Source organism: Leopardus geoffroyi, chromosome C1, assembly GCF_018350155.1.
Source record: "Leopardus geoffroyi isolate Oge1 chromosome C1, O.geoffroyi_Oge1_pat1.0, whole genome shotgun sequence".
Lineage (NCBI taxonomy): Eukaryota > Metazoa > Chordata > Mammalia > Carnivora > Felidae > Leopardus > Leopardus geoffroyi.
The window spans coordinates 4,524,395-4,546,566 of record NC_059328.1 but is presented as its reverse complement, the minus strand read 5'-3'; the positions used below and the strand labels follow the sequence as shown (position 1 = coordinate 4,546,566).

The window sequence follows — 22,172 nt, the reverse complement described above, 5'->3', positions numbered from 1 at the left end:
AGTTACACACAGACTCAAAATTTCTACTTCTAATATTTTTTTCCATTATCCGGAGCCTACATATTAATATTCATTAAGAATCAAAACTACTTCCCTAGGAAAGGGGTGCTATTTAAAAAAAAAAAAAAAACTTCATACAAACACACATTGAGTTTATATATAATACTTAAAGATGTAAATAAAGAAAGAAGCCCAACAATTTTAGAAAACAAGAAGATTAGAAGTCACTAAACAGCTCGCAAGATCTTGAGAAAGTCTATTTGAAATTATTCTTTGGGACCGAACTGTAGACAGAACAGGCTCTGAAAGCAGGCTGCAAGGTTAAATTCCCAAGTCCACCACTCTTGGGCACATTACTTAACATCTCTGTGGCTCAAATCTCCTCATCGATACCATAAGGATAATCACATAACCTGCCTCACAGGATGAATTCAAGGAGTAAATGCGATTATTCACCTCAAGGACCCACCAGTGCCTCGCACACGATAGATGCTGGCTCAATGCTGGTTGCCATAATTACTGCCACCATCATCATCATCATCATCATCATCATCATCACCCCTCCTCTGTCACCTGCAAGAACCTGAGCAAAGGGTGTGTGTGGCTGAGAAACCATAGTCCAAAACTGATTTGTTTTTAGACACATTTGTTTTGCAATTGCAAGTAACATTCAAGAAGGGCAGGAGCTTTTACCTATTCCAACGCAGTCAGAAAGGTTATAAGTAGCTTAGTTGGACCTCCCTACCTTCTGGTAGTCTTCCTTTTTAGCGACTTTCACTTCACAAATATTTGCACATGAACCCACAAGATGAATCCTATGTTAACTCTTTTTACTCCAAAAGTAAATTACAGGATGGATTTGCCAAGTACACTAATGTGGTTAACAGTTATGGGTCTTTGATTAAAAGCCAAGACAACACACAACAGAATGAACATTCCTACGAATTAGTAAACAATATACAAGAAATTAAGCTCAGAGAGAGATGGGCCCTTGCAAGTGTGCTATCTTGACCAAATTAGTCAACCACTTTTTACCAACATACCCTCAACGGTAAAAGGAAATACTGCATATCTTGTAATGTTATTATACGGCTTAGAAATAATTACACACGGTGCCAGCCACCAGCAAGGAACACAGGCTCGATAAATGGCAACATCTGAATGGGCACAACCTTACTCTCCCTCTCGCAACAAATACACGGCACACAGTACAGAAGTTGGGTTTGCTCAAATAATCACCAATGTTGCAACATCGACGTGAGTAAAGGAATCTCTCAAAAGTACGGAGGAGTCCCATCACGCCCAGGACGTGCACTGCACACACCCAGCAGAGAGCAAGCGCGGGCGACAGAGACACCTGGTACAGGCAACTCCGGGCGCCAGGCTGGCGTGCACACGGGCCGCGCAGGGACCTGGAAAGCAGGGATCGGCCGTGCTCTCCGCCACTCTCCCTCCCTCCAGCCTCTCCCAGTGGGGGCGCTTCATCCCAGGCAAGGGGGATCTAAAGCAGTTTTTGTACAATACCACTCCTAAATACAAGCTTCTTCACTGAGTCCTCCACCAAAACACAGCAACCTATTCCAACCCCAGAGGGAAACGGACCCCTGCTAATGGCAGGATGGCTACACTTTATGAGCGACTCGAGAGGCCCCACGGGCAATTCTGACTAAGCGTGCCTCTGCCGTACACAGGGCCTACAGCCCCAATGAGAGTCAAGTCCACAAAGTACACCTCCATCGGGTCCAGTGTCAGCGTGCAGGCTGGCAGGCTGAAGAGCATGGGGAAATGCCAGTACCCAGCTAGATCAAAGAAGGAGGCGCTTTAACACAAGTACTGACTGTTTTGTTCCTATCAGCCAAGCCAGTTAAAAAAAAAAAAAAAAAAAAAAAAAAAAAGGCAGGTTACCATCCCCACATAACACTGCAGAATTAAGGACTCCTAAGACTTTAGCTGTCACTCCAAGATTCCCCTATTTTTCCCAAAGCCAAAAATAAACAAGAAAGAAAGCCGATGTCCTCTGCATTGAAATGAAATATGGGCCAACGTTTAAAGTCCGTTCTCTCGTAAGAGTGTTTGTCGGTGTTGAGCTGACACAGAACTGAGAGAACAATGGGTCACGAGGGAAGAGGGTGCGCGCCTCGACCCCTGTGGGCTGAGCCACCCCTGCTGCCTCCAGCCACCCTTGGGACCATGCTTTGTTCACTGGTGTTTTCAGCAGCAGTGACAGCGTGCATGAACCATCCGCGGGTCTCAGAGCCCCCAGGTGTATGTTTCCCCAGAGAGGGGACCATGGTCTCCCCGCTAGACGCCGACTTTCACAACACTGTGGTCTCCGAGGAGCAATGGGGGCCGGCGTCCTAGAAGGAAATACAGAAGAGCTCTGTATTTTCCTTTTAAGCTCATCCTCGACAAAAATTGTTTGTTAGGTATTTTATAACGGATCTGAAGTAAGAGTCAAGTGGAAAGTGTCAACCACCGGAGGTAAATAAACATGAAAGTGAAGGCCTGTGCACAGATCCAGTCTACCAAGTGGGCTTCGGCTACCGTGACTCCAGCTTCAGAAGACCCTTAAGACCACGAATTTTAATTAAGCACTTGCTGGTTCTGGTTTCAAATATAATTTCAAAACGTAATTAAAAATAAATTGCCAATTTCACGTAAAACGTAACATGGAAGAAATACATACCGATTACATGTTTTATTTCATTTCTAAATAAACTGGAGATAATGTATAATGGTATGGCAGCAGATCCATGTTGCAGGGAAAACTAAGAAACATACTGAGGTTTTAAATAATTCATGACCTAGTTATGACCTACTGAACAGTTCCCAAATCATACTATTTTGTTCAGAGAGTAATGATCTATGATTAAGACTAATTTTCAGCATATTTACTTCGTTTTCACGTTTACAATAGTTAATCAATGACTGATTAAAACAACAGGCCTCTAAACTGGCTAACGTTTGTCAAGGTAACAGTGTTCTGTCTAAGGGGGAAATATAATTTATGCAAATAATCAAAATATACGTACCTCAAAAGAAATTTAAAATCAGTGGAGACAAGGAAACAAAGCTATGAGGGTCTATCGAGTATTTAAATCTGTAAACTGGAGTAAGTAGAGAGACTCTCACCCACAGAACCTCTTAAAACTCAAAATAAAAGCACTCTAGGTCAAGAAGTTAGAGCAAAATAATCTTGCAAAAACAAGGTAAACAGGCAGCACTATTTGTCTTATGTCTTTTAACAAAACCGAGAGCCCAATACAGAGGGTGCGTATTTAACTTAACTTGGAAGTGAACGCCGAACCGGCAACACAAACTGACTTAGAGCAAGGTTGGAAAACGAGTAATCACAGCCATCTGAATCAAAGGAATAGAATTCCCAAACTGATGGACACATACCCAGCTCTCATCCAGTAACAATGAATGGGTATTACCCTACCTAAATTGAAATACTCGGATTTCAAAATAAGAAAGATGACAAAGGGATCCATGCCTAATATCAAGACTCCCAGACAAGATTCACCAAAAAAAGAAACCTCATCCGAGAAGGTCCTTTCATTCATTCTCCTTTACCAAATCTTCCAATTGGATGCCAAATATACAATCTACCATACGGCCTCCGTTCTCAATAAGAATTCCTATCATTAAGGTAAACCCATTAATTCTCCATGCAAACCCTTCATCACAGAGGACTGGGAGCTGTTTTGCTAATAAGAAACCTGCCCTTCCCACAGAAACTTCACACTGTCAAGACACTGCATGTTCTATGGAACACTGGGGCTGTATCTTTATTAATTCATGACGACACAAGAACTAGTGTTTAACTGAGATGCAAGCAGAGTTAACCACCAAATGCAAAAGCCGCCAAAATGCAAGCAAACACAAATACAGTAGCTCGTGCTACCTTACTTAGTAAGTCAGCGTGCACGTTATATTTTTCAACACAAGCCAAGCAGATTAGAGACCGTTCAAGAAACATGTTGGTTTCTGTTAAACCCAGATTAAATATTCTTCTCATTTACAACTTCCTAGTTCAGTATTTTGATTTTAAAGCTAATAAAAAGTAGTACTATGCAAAATGACCTAACAATTTTGCCCTTAATATAATTATACCCCTAAAAATAGAAATTTATCTACCTCATTAGTGTTCCAACGGTGCCTCTCTTTGGGTAAACTTGAACATTTCGGCAGACATTCAAGCAGCTTTTTCGGTAAAAAGATTTTTACATGACTACTATTGCTGTTCCCATGATCATCTATAAAGAAGAAAACAATAGATTCAGAGAAAATAATAGAGAAAATCTCCTTTTAAGTATACTGGCAAGGTCAGAAATGGCAGCTTAGTTTGGTCACTGTGAGACCAAGAGCACCATCCCTCTTGGTTAGCAACGCTCATTTACACACTGATCAGATAGGTGGCAGCGGGAATCTGGTCAAGAGGCTCTAACGTAAGATCGAGCTTTTGCTCCGTGACAAGCGAAGAACAGGGAATATCCCAGCAGCTGCCCATAACCAGAACATTACTTTTAAAGGTTCTCCCACCAGGTTTCCATGAAGTACATCCAAATTGCAAAAGGAGTTAACCTCACAAAACCCTGAAAACTTCTACTAACCAGTTGAAAAAGTTTTAAGTGTTTTAGGGAAGAGGAATTAGAATAAAATATGACTATTTTATTCATAAACTAATACTACTTCATCCCCTTGAATACAAATGAGACTTATCCTTTCAAAAGCAAATTACAAATCTTATCAATATAAAGACTCTAAGCTACAGTTAGCTACCTAGGTAAATACAGAGGCTGGTCCTTCTATCCTAAATCTAAAAACATACCATCTTAATTAACTTGATTTACATATACATATCTATTTAATTAATGTCTTTCATCAAAAAGTAACTCTTCTAAATCAGTGATAGAAAAGTTCATTACTCTCAGACAAGACGGTATGTCTGACTATCTGATAATCAGTCTCCCAAATACTTTATAGAAGAGATCATTTCCTTTATGTATTATTTCATTCATTCATTCATTCACAGATCATTTCTTGTTTCATTCCCGTAACAAAAGTCTCTTCGCCTAGCTCAAAATTTCTTGCCCATTCTGGCACATTTAGGTCAAGGTTTCAAATTACCCAGTCTGGTTTCTGTTTTTTGTTTTTTGTTTTTTTAATGCAAAATGGAAGCCCCAATATCCAAAGAGTGCAATGCATAACCAGGTACTAGGAGCAATACGTTAAAATACTAAAGACTGAATTTGCTCCAGAAAGTCATAGTTAAAATAACTTATTCTGATACTAAAAGGTATAAACTGAACTCCAAATCAAGAGTCCAGAATTCTGACCCAGTTCTGCTACTTTCTAATTGTGTGACCTTGGGTAAGTTACTTAATATCATCGGTTTTCTAAATCAAGGAGAATTAAGTAATCTCCAATTCTCCTCCAGGCATAAATCCCTAGGAAATTTACTGTCATTCAATAAATTTAAAGGCCTTACAACTAAAAAACTTTATACAGGCATACAGGAACTAGTTAATAATATTAAAAGTGAAATACAACAATATATTTTTCCAGTCATTTCCTGTAATTCTGTTTAGCATAGCCTATTTTCTGAACACGTCAAAACCATAAAAGAATAAAAAACTTTCCACCGTCACAATAAAATCCTCTCCAAACATTTTTCATCTGATTAAGACATTTCTTCTCAAGGAAAAGATCTTAACAGAAAAATATTGGGCACAGAAAGAATTTGAAAAAATTTACTACATCACATGGAAATATTTTAAAGGGAGGAACTTAAGAGAATTTTAGCGTACTAAATCTTTTTTGGTCCATGAACGACACAACCAATTGAATTATAATGCCCAATCCTCTATTTCTATAAGCAGTATAAAAGCTTGAAAAACTTAAAAGCTGACGGCTTTTAAGAATCAAAAATTTTAAGAGCAAAATAAAATTAAACTTTAAAAAAATCTTGCTATGAAATCAGAAAACGAAGTGTTCGACTGAGAGAATGTTCACAGAAAGTTCTGTATTAATTACCCACTATAAACCGGTGTAATGCTATGCGCTTATGCATGCTCCCTGCACTTCATCCTCCCGAGGGAGGCACCATGGGCCATAAAACTTTAAAGCGCAGAATACCAAATCACATGAGCCTTCACCTCCCTTCTCTCTTCCCCTAAAGTGGTTTTATTCTCGTTTTCTAAAAAAATCTCCCATGATGTGTACAATTCTGAAAGCAGAAGTGAAATTCTAAAATCTATACTCAATTCAAATAGTCCCCATTTATCGGATGCCTTTTATGCAAACAGTACTACCCTCAGTGCTCAATCAGCAGGCTTACTCTGAACTGTATGGGACTAGTCGTATCTCTGAGAAAACTATTATTTAAAGGATAATTCTGAACAATAATGAACATAGTATTAAACCCCGGCTTCTATTTTTATGTTTGTGATCACAACCTGAGGTTAATTATCTACTCTTTTAAGCCTCCTTGAGGGACCCAGCTGTCCTGTGGCTATAAAACATATGAGTGTGTGTGTGTGTGTGTGTGTGTGTGTGTGTGTGTGTGTACGCTCCTACCTATGTGTATACACATGCATGTACACACAGACAGGTGTGTGCTGCTGCCTGCGTGTATATGTGTGTCCGTCTACACATGTAGGTATACACACGTGTGTGTGCATACACGTGGGATGAGAGAAAAGAGATACTCTTCTCAACAGCAAAACTAACTGCCACAGAAAACGCTTCTGTCTTCCACTCTGATACCAAATCAGGCAGCGGTGAATCGGCCCAAAGGCTTTTAAAGAGGAAAAGGAGAATGGCTGTGTAAGCACGGTCTCAATCACGATTCCAAATATAGCATTTTATGGGGATGTGCAGCCATGGGTTCAAAAGGAAGAGGAGTATGACAGGCCAATGGGTTCCCCTTAATCAGTTTTTAAACTGTGCTATTTCCAGAATTTTAGGTTCCTGCCGAATATAAATTGGATGTTTTTTAGAAACACAACAATGGGTAAATTTTCCCACTGTGCATTATGAAGACGGCAATTTTAATACTGGGTAAAGAATATTAGGAACTCAAATAGGCAGAATCTTGAAACTCATATTTTCAAATTTCGTTTTTTCCGGTTATAGTGTGAGGAAGAGTAACTGCTTTTACAGGAAAAGAATTGCTCACGTGGCTAAACTGTATAACTGTGTTTTTCAATTAAAAGCGGCTTTTTAGTGTGTTTGGAATGCCTATGCAGGATACAATAATTAGATAAATACATGTGCCAGTTTTCAAATCTCCACGTCAGTACTAAGACTGTAACAGAATCTTGAGTTAACGGTAAAAGTAAGGTTTACACCGGTTTCAGCTCCATCTCAGCATTTAATCCAAATCGTTAAACTTTGACACTGCAAAATGGAAGTGTCAACCAAATACGGTACAACATTTCATTATCATTATCTGGCAAAATATGCGTGTATGATATATGACTTCGCAAAATAATTTTCTAACCTACTTCACAATAAAAATAACTAGTGAAGCTCTTGAAATTGACAGATGATGTGCCTGGCTGACAGCTATAATTCTAGAGAATGAACCATCTTTTCCAGACAACCTTCAAATATTTTCCAAACAATAATTTCAGAGGCACAGTATAATTTAACTAAAACTCTCTAAAATGTGCGAAAATGCTCATTTGCTTAATTAGGCAAAAAGTGGAATTCTTGTTTTCATGTTTTATTTCTAAAAGCTGAAAGTCACATCACCAAATCCTTTCCAAAGATATGTATTTGAACTCTCTCCTTGGAACACATTTTGGCTTCTGCAAGGGAAATTATAACTACATTAACTCTAACCTGGAAATGATAACATCCATTTTATTTTGATTCATAATTAATAAAAATTAAATAATTTTGGTGAATAATTATGAACACAGTTATTCAATCAAGTTGATTATGATTAATCTCTCAACCTCTAGACCAAACTGTTCAAAATTAGTTGGTATAACAGTGAACCCAATTCCTAAATCTTATTGGGAAGGAGTGGTAAAATTAAAAGGAAGCTCTACAATGTTTCTGTTCTCCTCTAATTATTATGTGCTTAGATTTAATTAGTAGGAAAGGAACTGATTCCGGAAAACATAAGCACATATTGTCATATTCAAGTCAGCACAGCGCTCACAGTAGCAAATACCACCGTTAGTAACCTAAGACCTTCAAATCATTACTCATCCAAAATAAATATTAATTAAGCACCAATGTGCTTAATTATGTGCCAAGCATCGGTATGCTATCTCTCTAAAAGAAATTCTCCAAAATGAACTGAACTCAGTTGTAATTATCCGAAAGACTTTCTAAAGTTGAAAAAAAACAATAAAGTTTTGTTTTGTTTTGTTTTGTTTTGAAGAAAACATACCTAATGTTGCTATTTAACAACCCCATTCCTCTTCTTCGAGTGTGTGATCATCACATCTTACCCTTTCTTTTTTTAGGCGGCCCAGATTTACCCTCTCCCTGTCAATCACACTACCAAAATCTCTGGTCCAGGTTTAGGTCAACTCCTAACTCGGGTTCAATAAACTTCTCACTATTCAGCTGCATTTACATTTTCCATTTAAAAATATGCGAACGGAGGCCGATAAAGTGGGAGCACAGGAGGTTTGCAATCGACTGCTTCAATTTGGGTTTTGGGGCATTCTCTCCTGCTTCATTCCATTCCATTTCATTTCATTTCAATTTGAGCTACATGTGATCAAATAAACTTATTTTCTACTATTTATTCAGAAGTAAACATTTGTGGGACTCTACGTCAGAAAGAATTTTACAGTGTGTTCTCTCATTTAATTTCCACAATGACCCACCAGGGCATAATTACTCCCATTTTCCAGATGAAGAACCCGAGGTTCAGATTAGCTTGCCCAGGAGCCGCAGCTAGTAAGTGACTCAGTGTGGCTTTTCCCACAGTAGCACGCGGCTACTCGAAGTCACGGGAAATGGACACTAGAATTCTAAAACTGTTGTATTAGTATCTAACGTTTGCAGAGTGTTTTGAATTTCCCATGTGATTAAACCCTTTGCCTTTTTGAACCCCCAAAGAAACTTTACGAAGGGAGTACTGTTTTGCTACCCCCAGAAGGATTAAGTAACTCATCTAAGATCACACAGCAAGTTAAAGGCAGAACCCAGGTCTCCCGAGGCCTGGTCACAGGCTATTTCCACTGCACTACGAGGATGGAATCACTCTCACTGCCAAGCCCACCCCTTCCTGTAAGTCAAAAGCTTTTCGAATCCTACCTTCTAGAGGTGGCACGGTGTTGAGAACACAGTAGGTGCTAGTTCCGCAGAATACACTTTGGGAAACGCTCTAAGGAAACAGAAAATAAAATGTAAAACTAATCTTTGAAAAAGATATACACTGGCTCTTCTGTGATATTCCTGCCAAAGATGCAAAACCTGAATCTAATCATGAGGAAACATCAAACAAATCCAAATTGAGGAACATTCCACAAAATGACTGGCCTGTAATCTTCAAGAGTGTCAAGGTCACGAGAGTCAGAAAGGACTGAGAACTGTTCTGTAGCAAAGGGGTCTGAGGAGACAACACAGTATGGACCAGGGTTCGGACTGGACCTTTCTCTACAAAGGTCACTGCAGGGTCACCTGGCACAGCTGCAGGAGCATCTGAGGATCAGAGGGTAGAAATGTCCCAGTGTTAATTTCCTGATTTTGATCACTACATAGTGGTTACAGAGGAGAATGCGCTCATTTGCAGAAAATACAGAAGCAAGTATTTGAGGATGATGAAACGCATCAGCAACTTATTCTCACACAGTTCAGGGGGAAAAGAGCTCTTCTGCACTACACCTGCAATTTTTCTGTAGGCTTAAGAGTGTTTCAAAATTTAAATTACACGTGTGTAAAAAAAGATACAGGCTGGTGAGCACACACTATGTGTATAATTTTTTTAATAGGGACCATATGTGCTGCACAGACAGGAAACGTTTGCTAAGAAGAACCAATGCCATATTCATTTTGCAGTTACAATGCGAACCATCTCCCAACAGTGAGCCCGACCCCCAACTCATTTGGAAGGACCTAAGGAGTCCAACTAACAGTATGGCAGGTGCAGTGAGTCAGGAGGAAGTTGGAAGACCAGGTCTCTGCTCTCAGGCTGCTTCATGTAGATAAAATTACAGTTTTCATGTAAGGAAAACTATATAACAGTAACTTTTTAAAAAGGAAGAAATTTCTGTGAGTCTTGCCAGTCAATTATTTCGGTCCTAAAAATATCCTTCTTCAGTTACAGTATTAAATAAGTTTTTAGATTATTCATCCTGCATTATAAACCACATATTTATATACTTAGAAAACCAAGGACAGTTTATAAGTTCAGCAACCACCCTTAACATTTTATATTTAAAATGTGAAAAGCTCAGTTCTCTCACTTGCCAGCTACCCTTGGGAAAGTAAACTAACGTCTGCATGACCTCATCACAAAGGGCAGTGACGGAGCCTCTCACCTCTCTCGCAGGGTTGCCCAGGAAACTTACATGGGGTGATGCGAACAAAAGTGCTTTAAATTCAAAACTACGACACAAATATGAAGCGCTATTGTTTCTGTGTTTAGTAAGAATAATCTGTAACAGTGTTAACACTTTCTAAGACCTGACCAGTTGCCTCAATTGGGGGGGGGGGGGGGGCCAAAGAGAGCGTTGAAATCTGACTAAACTTGACCTCTGTGAATTTTCAATTTCTCTCCTTATACCAATGATCAAATGGTTCACCAGAGATGAGGTCTTTCTCCACAGTGTGACTGCTAGCAAACAGAATAACCATCAGCTCCCTACTTTCCTGTTTCTAGAAAATTCTCGATCCAGGACTTTTACCGTCCCTTCCTCTGTTTGATTGAATCAACAATGGTACCTACTGATTAGCAACCTGTGGTAACACAGGGATTCTCCCCATACACTACCAACTAAGCTCAGAATTCACGCATCCTTTGGAAAAACCAACATTCATCTCTTCCCGTGACTGTGACTGTGGAATTACGGGGCATTATAAGGAGTGGCTGATGTAAAAGCCAGCAGCAGTCTGACTTCGAGTAACGTCTGCAAGAGCCGCCAGCCACAGCCTTCTAACCACATAACGCAACCTCTCATCTTAATGTTTCAGAATGGAAAGTTGAAATTTTATGATGTTAAAAAGAATGCCTTACATTCAAAGCTTAACATTTTCTGGCTTCCTGTTACCAAAAACAGATAGTATAAGTTTATACTTAACAAGACACCTTAACAATGGTCTGAGTGTCAAAAGATCCAAAAATTACTAATGTACAGTGGGATGCACTAATGAATGGCTTCATAAAAAAGGGCTTTTACATGCACCTAACTTCAAAGTTCGACAATAGGTAAATGAGCAGTAAAATGTACCAAACAACTAATAAGAAAAATTAAACACTGGGGCGCCTGGGTGGCGCAGTCGGTTAAGCGTCCGACTTCAGCCAGGTCACAATCTCGCGGTCTGTGAGTTCGAGCCCCGCGTCAGGCTCTGGGCTGATGGCTCAGAGCCTGGAGCCTGTTTCCGATTCTGTGTCTCCCTCTCTCTCTGCCCCTCCCCCGTTCATGCTCTGTCTCTCTCTGTCCCAAAAATAAATAAACGTTGAAAAAAAATATGTAAAAAAAAAAAAAAAAGAAAAATTAAACACTAAAAAAGGAAAAAGTAACAGAAATACCACGAACAGTCAACCATGATTTCTCTTCAGCACTGGCATAATGAAGTCTTAATAGTTAACCAGAAAAGAAACTCCTTCACAAACACTGAGAGTGAAATCAAGTCATTCTATCCTCAAAAACGCTGGGTGCTCAAGGGAAAGAAGCTAAATCACAAGAAAACTTCCATGAGAAATGGCTACCTGACACTGAAGACCCACAGGCCAGACTCCAGGCGAGGCACTTTCATTCCACGGACCCTTACAAGGATTTCTAAAGCCTGTTCACAGCACAAAGCCAGAGGTGGCTCTGGGAGGAAGGAGCACCGGTCTGAGGGTCTGACTGTATCCCAGTCCCACAAACTGCTGAGGTCCAAAGCAAACAGCTGGCCTCTCTGTCCCCAGGACAATGCTCTAAGTGCAAAACCACAAGTTCAAGGGCAGACAGATCTGGGTCCAAGTCCGCCCTCAGCTGCCCGTCTCCATGCTGCCCTTCCTGGCTGACTCCAGCTCAACGGTCAAGAAGCCTTCCAATGACCGAGTTAGGCAGCCTTGCCAGTGCCATCCGAGCAGCCCGCGTTTCCCTCTCTGTAACTCCTTCTACTTGTCCTACAATTATTAAAGGAGCACCTAATGTGTACCAGACATTGTCCTAGGAGCTGGGACCTAGCAGTGAACAAGACAGACAAAGACAAAGGTCCTACCCTTGTGGGGTACCAGCCCGTGGGGGAAGGGGGGGAGGGGGGGTGTGTGGTAAATGTCATGGATATAAAATGGATGGTGTGCTACAGTGAGAAATCAGGTAGGGAAAACACCATTTCTGAACGTGCATCCACACGTGGAGTACAAGGCCTCCTGGACTGAAGCATCAAGAAAGCTGGCTTCTCTCAACAACCAGATGAGCGGCTCTTAGCATGACTGCATGTCAGTAGTCCAGGGAGAGTTTCTGAATGCTGATACACAGGCTGTAACCCTGACCAGGTTACGTTGGAACATGTAGGGCTGGGACCTAGGCATCAGTATTTTCTGAAGGTTCCCAAGTGATCCCAAGATGTATGCAAGGATGGGAACCACTGAGATAAACCAGCAATGTGACTCTGGGCAACTCGCTACTTTAATCAGCTTCCTCAGGAGCAAAAAGGGGGTTGACCTTCAACAGAGCATCTCCAACTCTCATGAGCACGCAGGTCACCTGAGGGCCTTGTTAAAATGCAGGTTCTGATTCACAGGTCTGAGTGTGGCTCTGTGACACTGTGCTTCTAAGAGGCCCCCAGGCAATGCCCATGCCATGATTCAGGGCCATACCTTGAGTATCAGGAAGCAGATGGTCTAAAAGATCAGGAATTGGCTTGAAAAGATCCTTCCGGTCCTAACGTTCCTCCAGAATTCTATGAATTCCCAACAGACTAAAAAAGCATGCCTGTCTGTTAACACAAACTATCATAAAAAACCATTCCAGTAAATCCAAGCAAGACAACTAAAAGAAACTACAGGGATAGTGTCCGGCATCTCCAGAAGTACCAAGAGGGGAGACACAGAAGCTCTATAAAATGTATTCCCTGACTTCAGAAAGTACTCTATCAAGTTGCAGATGATACTAAAAAAATGTAATGAAAAAATAATACATGATTTATTAAGGGCTAAAATGAGCAGATGGTGGCAGTACAGAAACTCAGTAACTCTCTGTGTACCAAGCACAAGGTCTTTGGAGGCATTGGCTCCCTTGAGAGAACCTAGGTCAGGGTGTGACACGTACTTTTTGGATGCTGGAATAAATTAAGCAAAATGCTATATAAGAAGTGATTACAGGCTTTTGAACAGAGAAGTTGCATGATGAAAACTGTTATTTAAAGTTCTTTGAAATAAGGACTCAGAATATTTAAGTCTCCATAGAGTCCCTTTAAAGCCAGCTGAGGCCCCACACAGCTCATTAAATCAAAGGAGAGAGGCCACACTGAACGCAATAAACCACTTGCATCAATTAGAAACGATACATTAAAAAACTTTTGCCACATATTTTAGCATGACTCACATCGATTCTGCAAATTAGCTGGTCATTTCACATAACATGACATACAAGTGATGGAAATGAAAGCGGAGTCCGAAGTTCTCAGCACCTTTGCTCAACTCACCAGTGTTGCCTAGCGTTCCAGGCAGTACACCTGGATCAGTTAGGGAGGCTACTCAGAGCAAACTGTACCATGGCTCAAATACTATAAATATTTACTTCTTGCTGGTGTAAAGTCCAAAACGGGTGTTCCTGATCAGTAGAGGGCTCCCCTACCAGCAGCGGCTCTGGCACCCGGGCTCCTTCCATCCCGTGGCAGGCGCCCTCCCAGGTCACTGGGCTCTTCTGCCCCAGCCAGCAAAGAGGGCAAGCGCCCGGATAACCATGCCTGGAGGGTTTTACGGGCCAGGCCTGGAAGTGGCACACTTCCCTGCTCTCGTTCCATTGGCTAGACTTTGGCCACAAAGCCACGCCTAATTGCAAGAGAGGCTGGGAAATGTGGTCTGGCTACCTGCCCAGGAAGAGGAGATGGATTTCTTGATCAGCTACCAGTCCCTTGAACAAGGCCATTTGTGTGTGTGTGTTTTTAATTACAGAAGAATCACTCCTTTCAGAAATGTCTTCTGTTAACCTACAACTCCACCTTCAATCCCTAAGGCTATCCAGCATCTAAAACCAATCTAGTAGCTTTTCTTCTCTGACAAATATTTTTCTAACATACTCAAAATAAGATGATCTCAAGGGCATCCTTAAAGGGATGTCAGGCTCCTTCGTCCCGGTATCTCCAGTACTTAATACTTAATGTCTAACACACAACAGAAGCGCAAATGTTTGTTGAATTCCCAGATGAATGACATTCCCAGGAGCTTGTGGAAAAGAAAAGAGAGTGGCCCCATGTCTTATGACGGTGTGGGTGGGATTTACTGAAGCCATCGGCCTTTTTAAGACCCTCTCTCCCTCCCCTAATGCTGCCCTGAGTAGCCACCCATCCTCTGGTCCCATGACGAGCAAGCAGTAAGACAAAAGCTACTTTAGACCAACTCAGAAGAACTAAGGGGTAAAAATACTCAACAGCATTCACAAGACACCAAGAGGCCCAATGCTAACATTTCTGGCGAGAGCACAGGTCTGCTGAACAAAAAGGAACACGAGGTCTGGCGAAGGCATGCTCTGGAGACGCTCCGTAAAATCGGGCTAATGATCTCTGAGAGTGTACCCCTAAACACAAGTAACTTTATCCTTTTTCTTTCTGAACCACAAAAGGTTAGTGGAGAAAAAAATTAGGCGGTACAGTACAAAAATATTTTGTGCTCACATATTACCTCTTTTCAAGAAGTTTAAAATATACCATAGGCACTACTATAATAACCTTCCCAACATTCCTATGGGACAGAGACAAAATTAAAGTATGTACTCAAGTTAAAAGGAAAACCGGCTGATAGGTGGTTGACTCCCTACTACCAAGGCAGGCTCAATAAAAAAGTGAAGTGGTAACCTCCAAGGTAATTGGGGCACAAACCATTTTAGGCTCTCAAATTGAGTTCAACACCCAGAATTGAGTTCAAAAGCAAACAACTAGCTAAAACAGACCACAAAACAGCTGAAGTCCTAAGAAACTTACAGAGGAACAATATATCAAGCCTGATTTATGACCTGAGAAATCACATTAATTGATTCGCTATTACCAGAGATTCATGTAAAGCGTATTTAAAGTGATTTCAGAATGAAAAAAAAATTATTCTTTCTAGATATGAATCACAGTATCATTAGAATTTTCATAAATTTAATTTGGCTAGGAAGCCAGTATACTCAATATTCTGAAAATAATCAAAGAGCGCTTATTAAATGTCCACATTTGCACAAATAGATTCTAGCAGAACACATCCGGAAAGAAACTATATGAAATTTAAAATTACATTGTTTTACTTGCACTTATTACTAGCACTAATGATAACAATGGTTTTTAACTCTTCAAAGACAGAGCACTATAAAATATCAACAAAATCAGCCCGATAAACTAGGCATTCTACTTGGGTTTTTTTATTTTTTCAATGTTTGTTTATTTTTGAGAGAGGAAGAGAGACAAAAACACGAGTGGGGAGGGGCAAAGAGAGCGGGAGGCACAGAATCCAATGCAGGCTCCAGGCTCTTTGCTGACACAGGGAGCCCGATGCAGGGCTCTAACTCACGAACCATGAGATCATGACCTGAGCCGAAGTCGGACGCTTACCCGACTGAGCCACCCAGGCGCCCCTAGGCACTCTATTTGATACTATGCACACGTAACAAGCACTTTCATACCTAGAATCCTATTTTGGTCCCAGCAGGTAGCAGAGCAGACACGACGCCTGTTCTAGAAAGGGAGACACCACAGCACGGGTAGACGCTTGACAAGGCCATTGGCCAAAAAGGAGCAGAGCAAGACCCAGGAGCAGGTCTTCCCACACACGCCCATGCGGTCTCCAGAAGAGCTCAAAGGCTCTCTCCCCGATGATGGCAGAACACTGCTCCACAAAGACACAGCACGGAAGTTTGGGCAGAGCAAGTAGACAAGGCAGTCTGACGGAAAAGCCAAAGCAAGTGAGGACACTGAGGGAGGTCCAGGAATATCGAGTACCTGGGCTGGGAGCTCAGCATCCTGAAGGAAAAGGCTAACAAGGATATTGCAAGGCTACCACACAGGCCTAGACGTTGATCTGGTGGGAAGATTTTCTGGGCTTCTCAAACATTTTCTGGTCTGTGAACTACAGACCACCCATCACCTGTCACTACTTGCTACTGCCCAAGGACTAAAACCTCATCAAAACTAAAGGGGAGAATGACACCGTGTCTCGTAACACAGCAATGAGGCATAGGCCAAGAAAATGGCAGCCGCACTCCCCCGGATGGAACCAGGCTACATGGGAACCTCACCTAATCCACACACAGCCAGAGCCAGGAAGGAAGCCAAGACATGCTCCGAGGCCAAAACAGATTTTTTACAAAGTCCACGCACAAAAGCTCCCATACTTCACTGTGAGGAGGACTCTCTGATCCGTATTCCTAAGCTTGATTACTATTAAACTACTCACAGTTCTAATAAGCTTAATTATCAGGTTGCCAAGCCCATGAAGATCAGAAACAAATCAGAAGGAGAAAGGATAGCTAGCAATTGACAGGTCGGGAGAAGCAAGAGTGACAAGGGACAGCAAGAACAGATTTTTTTTTTTTTTTTTACACACAATAAAAACTGGATACAAGGGCTTGAAAGGTACAGCAGTTTGGGGTCATTCATCATAAAAGCAAACACTACTCAAAAGGCCCTAAAAATAGCACCGTATTAAATAAAGCCCAGTTCAGTAACTTAAGTACAACATAATAAACCCACATTAACAAGTAAAATGTACATTAAAGTCCACATTTTCTACTGAACGTGGGGGCAAGGGAGAGGACACCCAATTTAATACCTTTGTTTGCACACCAGTTTACATTCAAAAAAATACCTGCACAGCAATTACCTCATTTGGTCCTCACCAACATCCTAAGGCAAACAAGACAGATATAGCCACTGACCAAAAATTTGCTGGTACATAATTCAATTTTAGCAAGGCAGAAGGGTTTGTCAATGGCAATCCTAATACAGTCTGTTAACTGGTTTAACAGGAATGAGCACTTCAAGAGGCACCTGCCCACCTTGTCAGGGGACGAAGAAAGAGGCCAGGGAAGGTTGCCTGAGAAATGTCTCCAACGTGACTAGATCTGAACCCTCACCTGGAACTTCACCTCCAAAACTTCCCTCTTTAAAAGTTCCCATTCTGTCATTTGCATCCTACAGGGTCTCTTTCTGAAGAACAGTCCTATGCCTTCCACTGCCATCGTCCCTCTCTTCTGTGAAGACAAACTCTATGAGCAGATGCTCCATGACCCCATCTCTTGATGTTAACACTTAAGACACCCTTGTGTAACTCCTCCCCGTGGGTGTGCGCCAGACCTAGTGACCTGCTCCCGCCCTACAGGACATGGCACAGGTCACAGGATGTCACTTCCATCATCAGGTGATACAGGTGGTGCCTTCTGTCTTGCTCGCAGACTCTCTCCCTCGCTGGCTGTGACGACGCGGGCTGCCGTGCTGGAGAGGCCCGTGAGGCCGGGAACTGAGGCCCTCAGTCCCACCACCCACAGAGAAGTGAATCCTTCGAACTGCGTGAGCTTGGAAGAGTATCCTTCCCCAGTCGAGCCTTCAAATGAGACCCCGGCCCTGGCCAAACACCTTGGCTGCAGGCTTGTGAGGCCCTGAAGCAGAGGACCTAGCAAAGCCCTAACTAAACTCCTGACCCACAGGATCAGATAATAACAGGATCCTGTTCTAAGCCACTAAGTACATGGTAACTGTTACAGCAGCAACCGATAACAAGCACAGCCACAGTCCGTCAGGCCCTAGTGACGTCTCTTCTCAGCAGAGACTTCAATCATCATGTCGCTACCACGTTCACCAGCACTCTGCACTTATCACCACAGTCCTTGAAGGAATTATCTGCCCTCCCACCACCTCTTTTTCATTCTCTCAACTCACTCCCAAACTGACAAAATCAATAGCTTCTTCTCAGTCTTCATTCTGCCCAAACTCTCTGCAGCATCACAACTGATAGCCTCCTTGCAACCCTCTGCATTCACATTCTTCTTATTCTACTACCCCTGACCATTCTTTCTCAGTGTCCACTGGTCCTCTGCTCTCTGGTGACACACTTCCATTCTCATGCCCCTTCTCTTCTCCCATGACAATTTTACTCACTACTAGGTCTTCCAATTCTTTTGAGCTGATTCATTCATTCAACCAACTGGCACTGTTCTGGGCAGAGATATTAACAATAAACGAGACAAACAAGGTCCCTACTTTCATGAAGCTTGCGTGCTCTACCAGAGGCCCTGCAAACGTATCTCTGTTTACCCCTCCAGGTCTACTCACTACCCTGCTCCCACCCTGCCCTGTGCCAACGAGGCTACTCTCTAAGGACTCCCATCACCACAGCCCACTTGCCCTCTGAAAGTGCCCAATGAAAAAGAAAAACACACAGGGACAAGAATGACTCCCCTAATTTCTGACCCATATTTGGAAGGCCATATCGTACAGGTATTAAGTCTAAAAGACAACCGACACATTTGCGTCCAGTCTCCAAAACACATCCCCCTGGACTGCCTATCCCGGTTAGCAGCCTTCCCTAACCTCAGCTGTGGAGGTTCAAAAGCTAGGAGTCATCCCCAACTGTGCTCATCCTTCAAGGCCCACGACACTGTGTCTCTCTCACACACACAGACTCAGTCACGCTCACTCCTTTATCCAATCCACTTCTTTTTTTTTTTTTTTTTTAATTTTTTTTTTTCAACGTTTATTTATTTTTGGGACAGAGAGAGACAGAGCATGAACGGGGGAGGGGCAGAGAGAGAGGGAGACACAGAATCGGAAACAGGCTCCAGGCTCTGAGCCATCAGCCCAGAGCCCGACGCGGGGCTCGAACTCACGGACCGCGAGATCGTGACCCGGCTGAAGTCGGACGCCCAACCGACTGCGCCACCCAGGCGCCCCTATCCAATCCACTTCTACACACATTCTTGCCAGAAGCTTTTTCCTCCCTACTCCAGTCCCTCATCTTCGTTCATTCACTCATTCAACCAACAAACATTTACTAAGCCCATCCTAAGCGCCAGGTACTCAAGTCTCTGACTCTAGATTGTACACCTAATGGAGGGAGAAAAAGAAATAAACAAGCAACTCCCATACAAACTTAAATATGCCTAAACATGGAAAACCATAAAGTGCTGTGGGTGCACACAGGAAGGGCATACATTCCAGTCCGAAAAGAGAGGCAAGGTCAACAAGGCTTCTTGGACAAGTCTCATTTAGAGTGAAGCCCAGAGGACAAGGAGCGTCAGTAAAGCAGAGCACACGTAAGGGGATGTATGCGTGTGTTCTAGAGGGAGGTGCACCGTCTAAGCGGAGGCAGTGGCAAGGTACAAGGCCTAAAACCAAGAGAAAGCATGGTGCTCCTGCCAATCGGAATCTAGAAAAATTCAACACGGCTGGAGAATGGAGAAGAAGCTGGAGATGTAAGCAGGTGGCCCTTCTTAGCACCTTCAAGGAGAAGTGACTTTATCCAGTCAATCCCACTCCTATGCTAAGGAAAAATAATAAGGCTCTAAATGCCTCTGTCCCAGAGCAGACAAAATAAAATCCAGACTCCTCGGTCTTGACTTTCCGAGCCCCTGCAACCTGACCCCTACCTACTTCTCCAGGCTCATCTACCCACATGCGCCCAGAATTCCAGCCACCTTGTACTCTCCTGGCTCTGTGCCTTTCTTTGTTCCATTCCCTCTGCTTGGAATTTCTCCCCCAACTACCATGTTTGCAAACCAGTGATGCTAGGTCAAATTCTACCTCCTTTAAGAAGTCTTCTCAGGTCCCCCCAGTGCCTGCTGAAAGCATTTTCTATGACCTGCCTTGAATGAGTCACATCCGTATCTGCTGCTCTGTAGACTGGAAGCTTCTGGGGTGTGTATGAACTGAAGTGAATCCCAATTCCAAAGACTGGGAAAAACGTTCAGGAAAATATTCAGTTTACCAGTACTGCATTCCTAAGTAACCAACCATGGGAGATCATGAAAAAGTAATTACTTTTGAATTCTATAAATACAATCAACCAAAAGCCTAGATTTACGTTTTCATAGAAATACCTCTAAGTAAAAATGTTATGCACTGCTTCGTAAGATTAAAAGACATTAAGTAAATAAGCTCAGAAAAGTTACTTGTGCAAAGTCACAGGGCACTTAAGGGGCAGAGTAAAGACCAGAGCCATGTGAAGTCGTCACTTCACATCCTTTTTCTCAGAAGCTTTAAAAAGCCAGACTATAACCAGAGCATCCCCGCACATCTCACTAACCAGCTCATCCGATTACCTGAAACATTTTCCTCACTCTTCTCTCAATTAATTCCCACTTTGCTTCAGAGCTCAACTCAAGAGGCCTCCCCCAGCCCCACAGGGTCAGTCAATCCCTTCATCATGCACTCGCCTTCACGACACAGAGCCCTGCGTGGCACATGGCACTTTTACTGTCAGTTTCCCAGTCAGCTCCATGAGGACAGGGGCAGTGTCTGTCCTTCTCTGTGCCTGGCACTTTATTATTACTTGTCACGTAAATGACCCGACTTTAGGGTATTAACAATAACTGATAGTCACAGGGCCCCCACAGGAATACAAGACCCTAAACTCTCTTCTGACACATCTGACAATAACAATTACATGAATTTTAACATCACAATTTCATAGTAACGCATTCTCTTTGATAATTAAATATTCATACGTGGAATCTGTTAATTCTTTATTAATCAGAACCAGTGTTAAGCAGAATATCACATGTTTTGCAAACAAGCATGCTACCAGCAAACTTTCACGTCGGAAGAACACACACCACAAGCCAAACTACAGGATATACGAATAGCTATTTGCTCTCTTGGAACCTGGGAAGTCCAATTCCAGCCTAAAAGTGAATTACAGTGTTTCAACCAAAGCAGCCTACTATATTAATAAATTAAAACAACAATATTCCTTTTAAGGTAAGATGCTTGGCTGCTTGAGTTACCGGTCGTTCCCAAAGCAAACAGCAGACCCGGATTCATAAAAAGGATTTAACCTCCCCAAGTTGATCCACAGATTTAACATAATCCCTATTGATATCAAAACTGCCTTTTTTGTAGAAACTGACAAGCCAATCCTAATATTCATATGGAAATTCAAGGGACTCAGAACAGCCAGAACCATTTTGAAAGAGAAGAACAGGGTTGGGAGAGAGACACTGCCCAATTTCAAAACATAACTGCAGAGTTAACTATAACTTAACCAGTAATCAAGACAGTGTGGTATTGGCATAAGGGAAGACATACACATCAATGGATCAGAATTGAGACTCCAAAATTAAACCCACACACTCATGGCAAACTGATTTTTGACAAGGATCTCAAGAAACTTAAAATGGAGAAAGTATGCTCTTTTTGACAAATGGGGCTGGGACAACTGGATATCCACGTACAAAAGAATGAAGTTGGCAGCCTACATATGTCACAAAATTACAAAAATTAACTCAAAATGAATCAGAGACCTACATGTAAGAGCTCAGACTACAAACCTCTTTTAAGAAAACACAGGTATACAGGGCGCCTGGGTGGCTCAGTTGGTTGAGCGTCCGACTTCGGCTCAGGTCATGATTTTGCAGTCCATGAGGTCGAGCCCCATGTCGGGCCCTGTGCTGACAGCTCGGAGCCGGGAGCCTGCTTCTGATTCTGTGTCTCCCTCTCTCTCTGCCCCTCCCCTGCTCACGCTCTGTCTCTCTCACTCTCAAAAATGAATAAATGTTAAAAAAAAATTTTTTAAGAAAACATAGATATAAATCTTCATGACCTTGGATTAGGCAGTAGTTTCTTGCTTATGACAG

General features: G+C 42.2%; 1 protein-coding gene across 10 annotated transcripts in view; it reads right to left on the bottom strand.

The window, feature by feature from the left end:
- Positions 1–22,172, bottom strand: part of CAMTA1 (calmodulin binding transcription activator 1) — an 855,981-nt gene that overhangs the window by 816,820 nt on the left and 16,989 nt on the right. For all 10 annotated transcript variants that reach the window (XM_045475517.1, XM_045475515.1, XM_045475516.1 and 7 more), the window contains 2 exons: positions 9,289–9,358; positions 4,141–4,259 (listed from right to left, as the gene is read on the bottom strand). In XM_045475517.1, the coding sequence (XP_045331473.1) occupies positions 4,141–4,259; positions 9,289–9,358 (189 nt within the window). The remainder of the gene's footprint in view (positions 1–4,140; positions 4,260–9,288; positions 9,359–22,172) is intronic.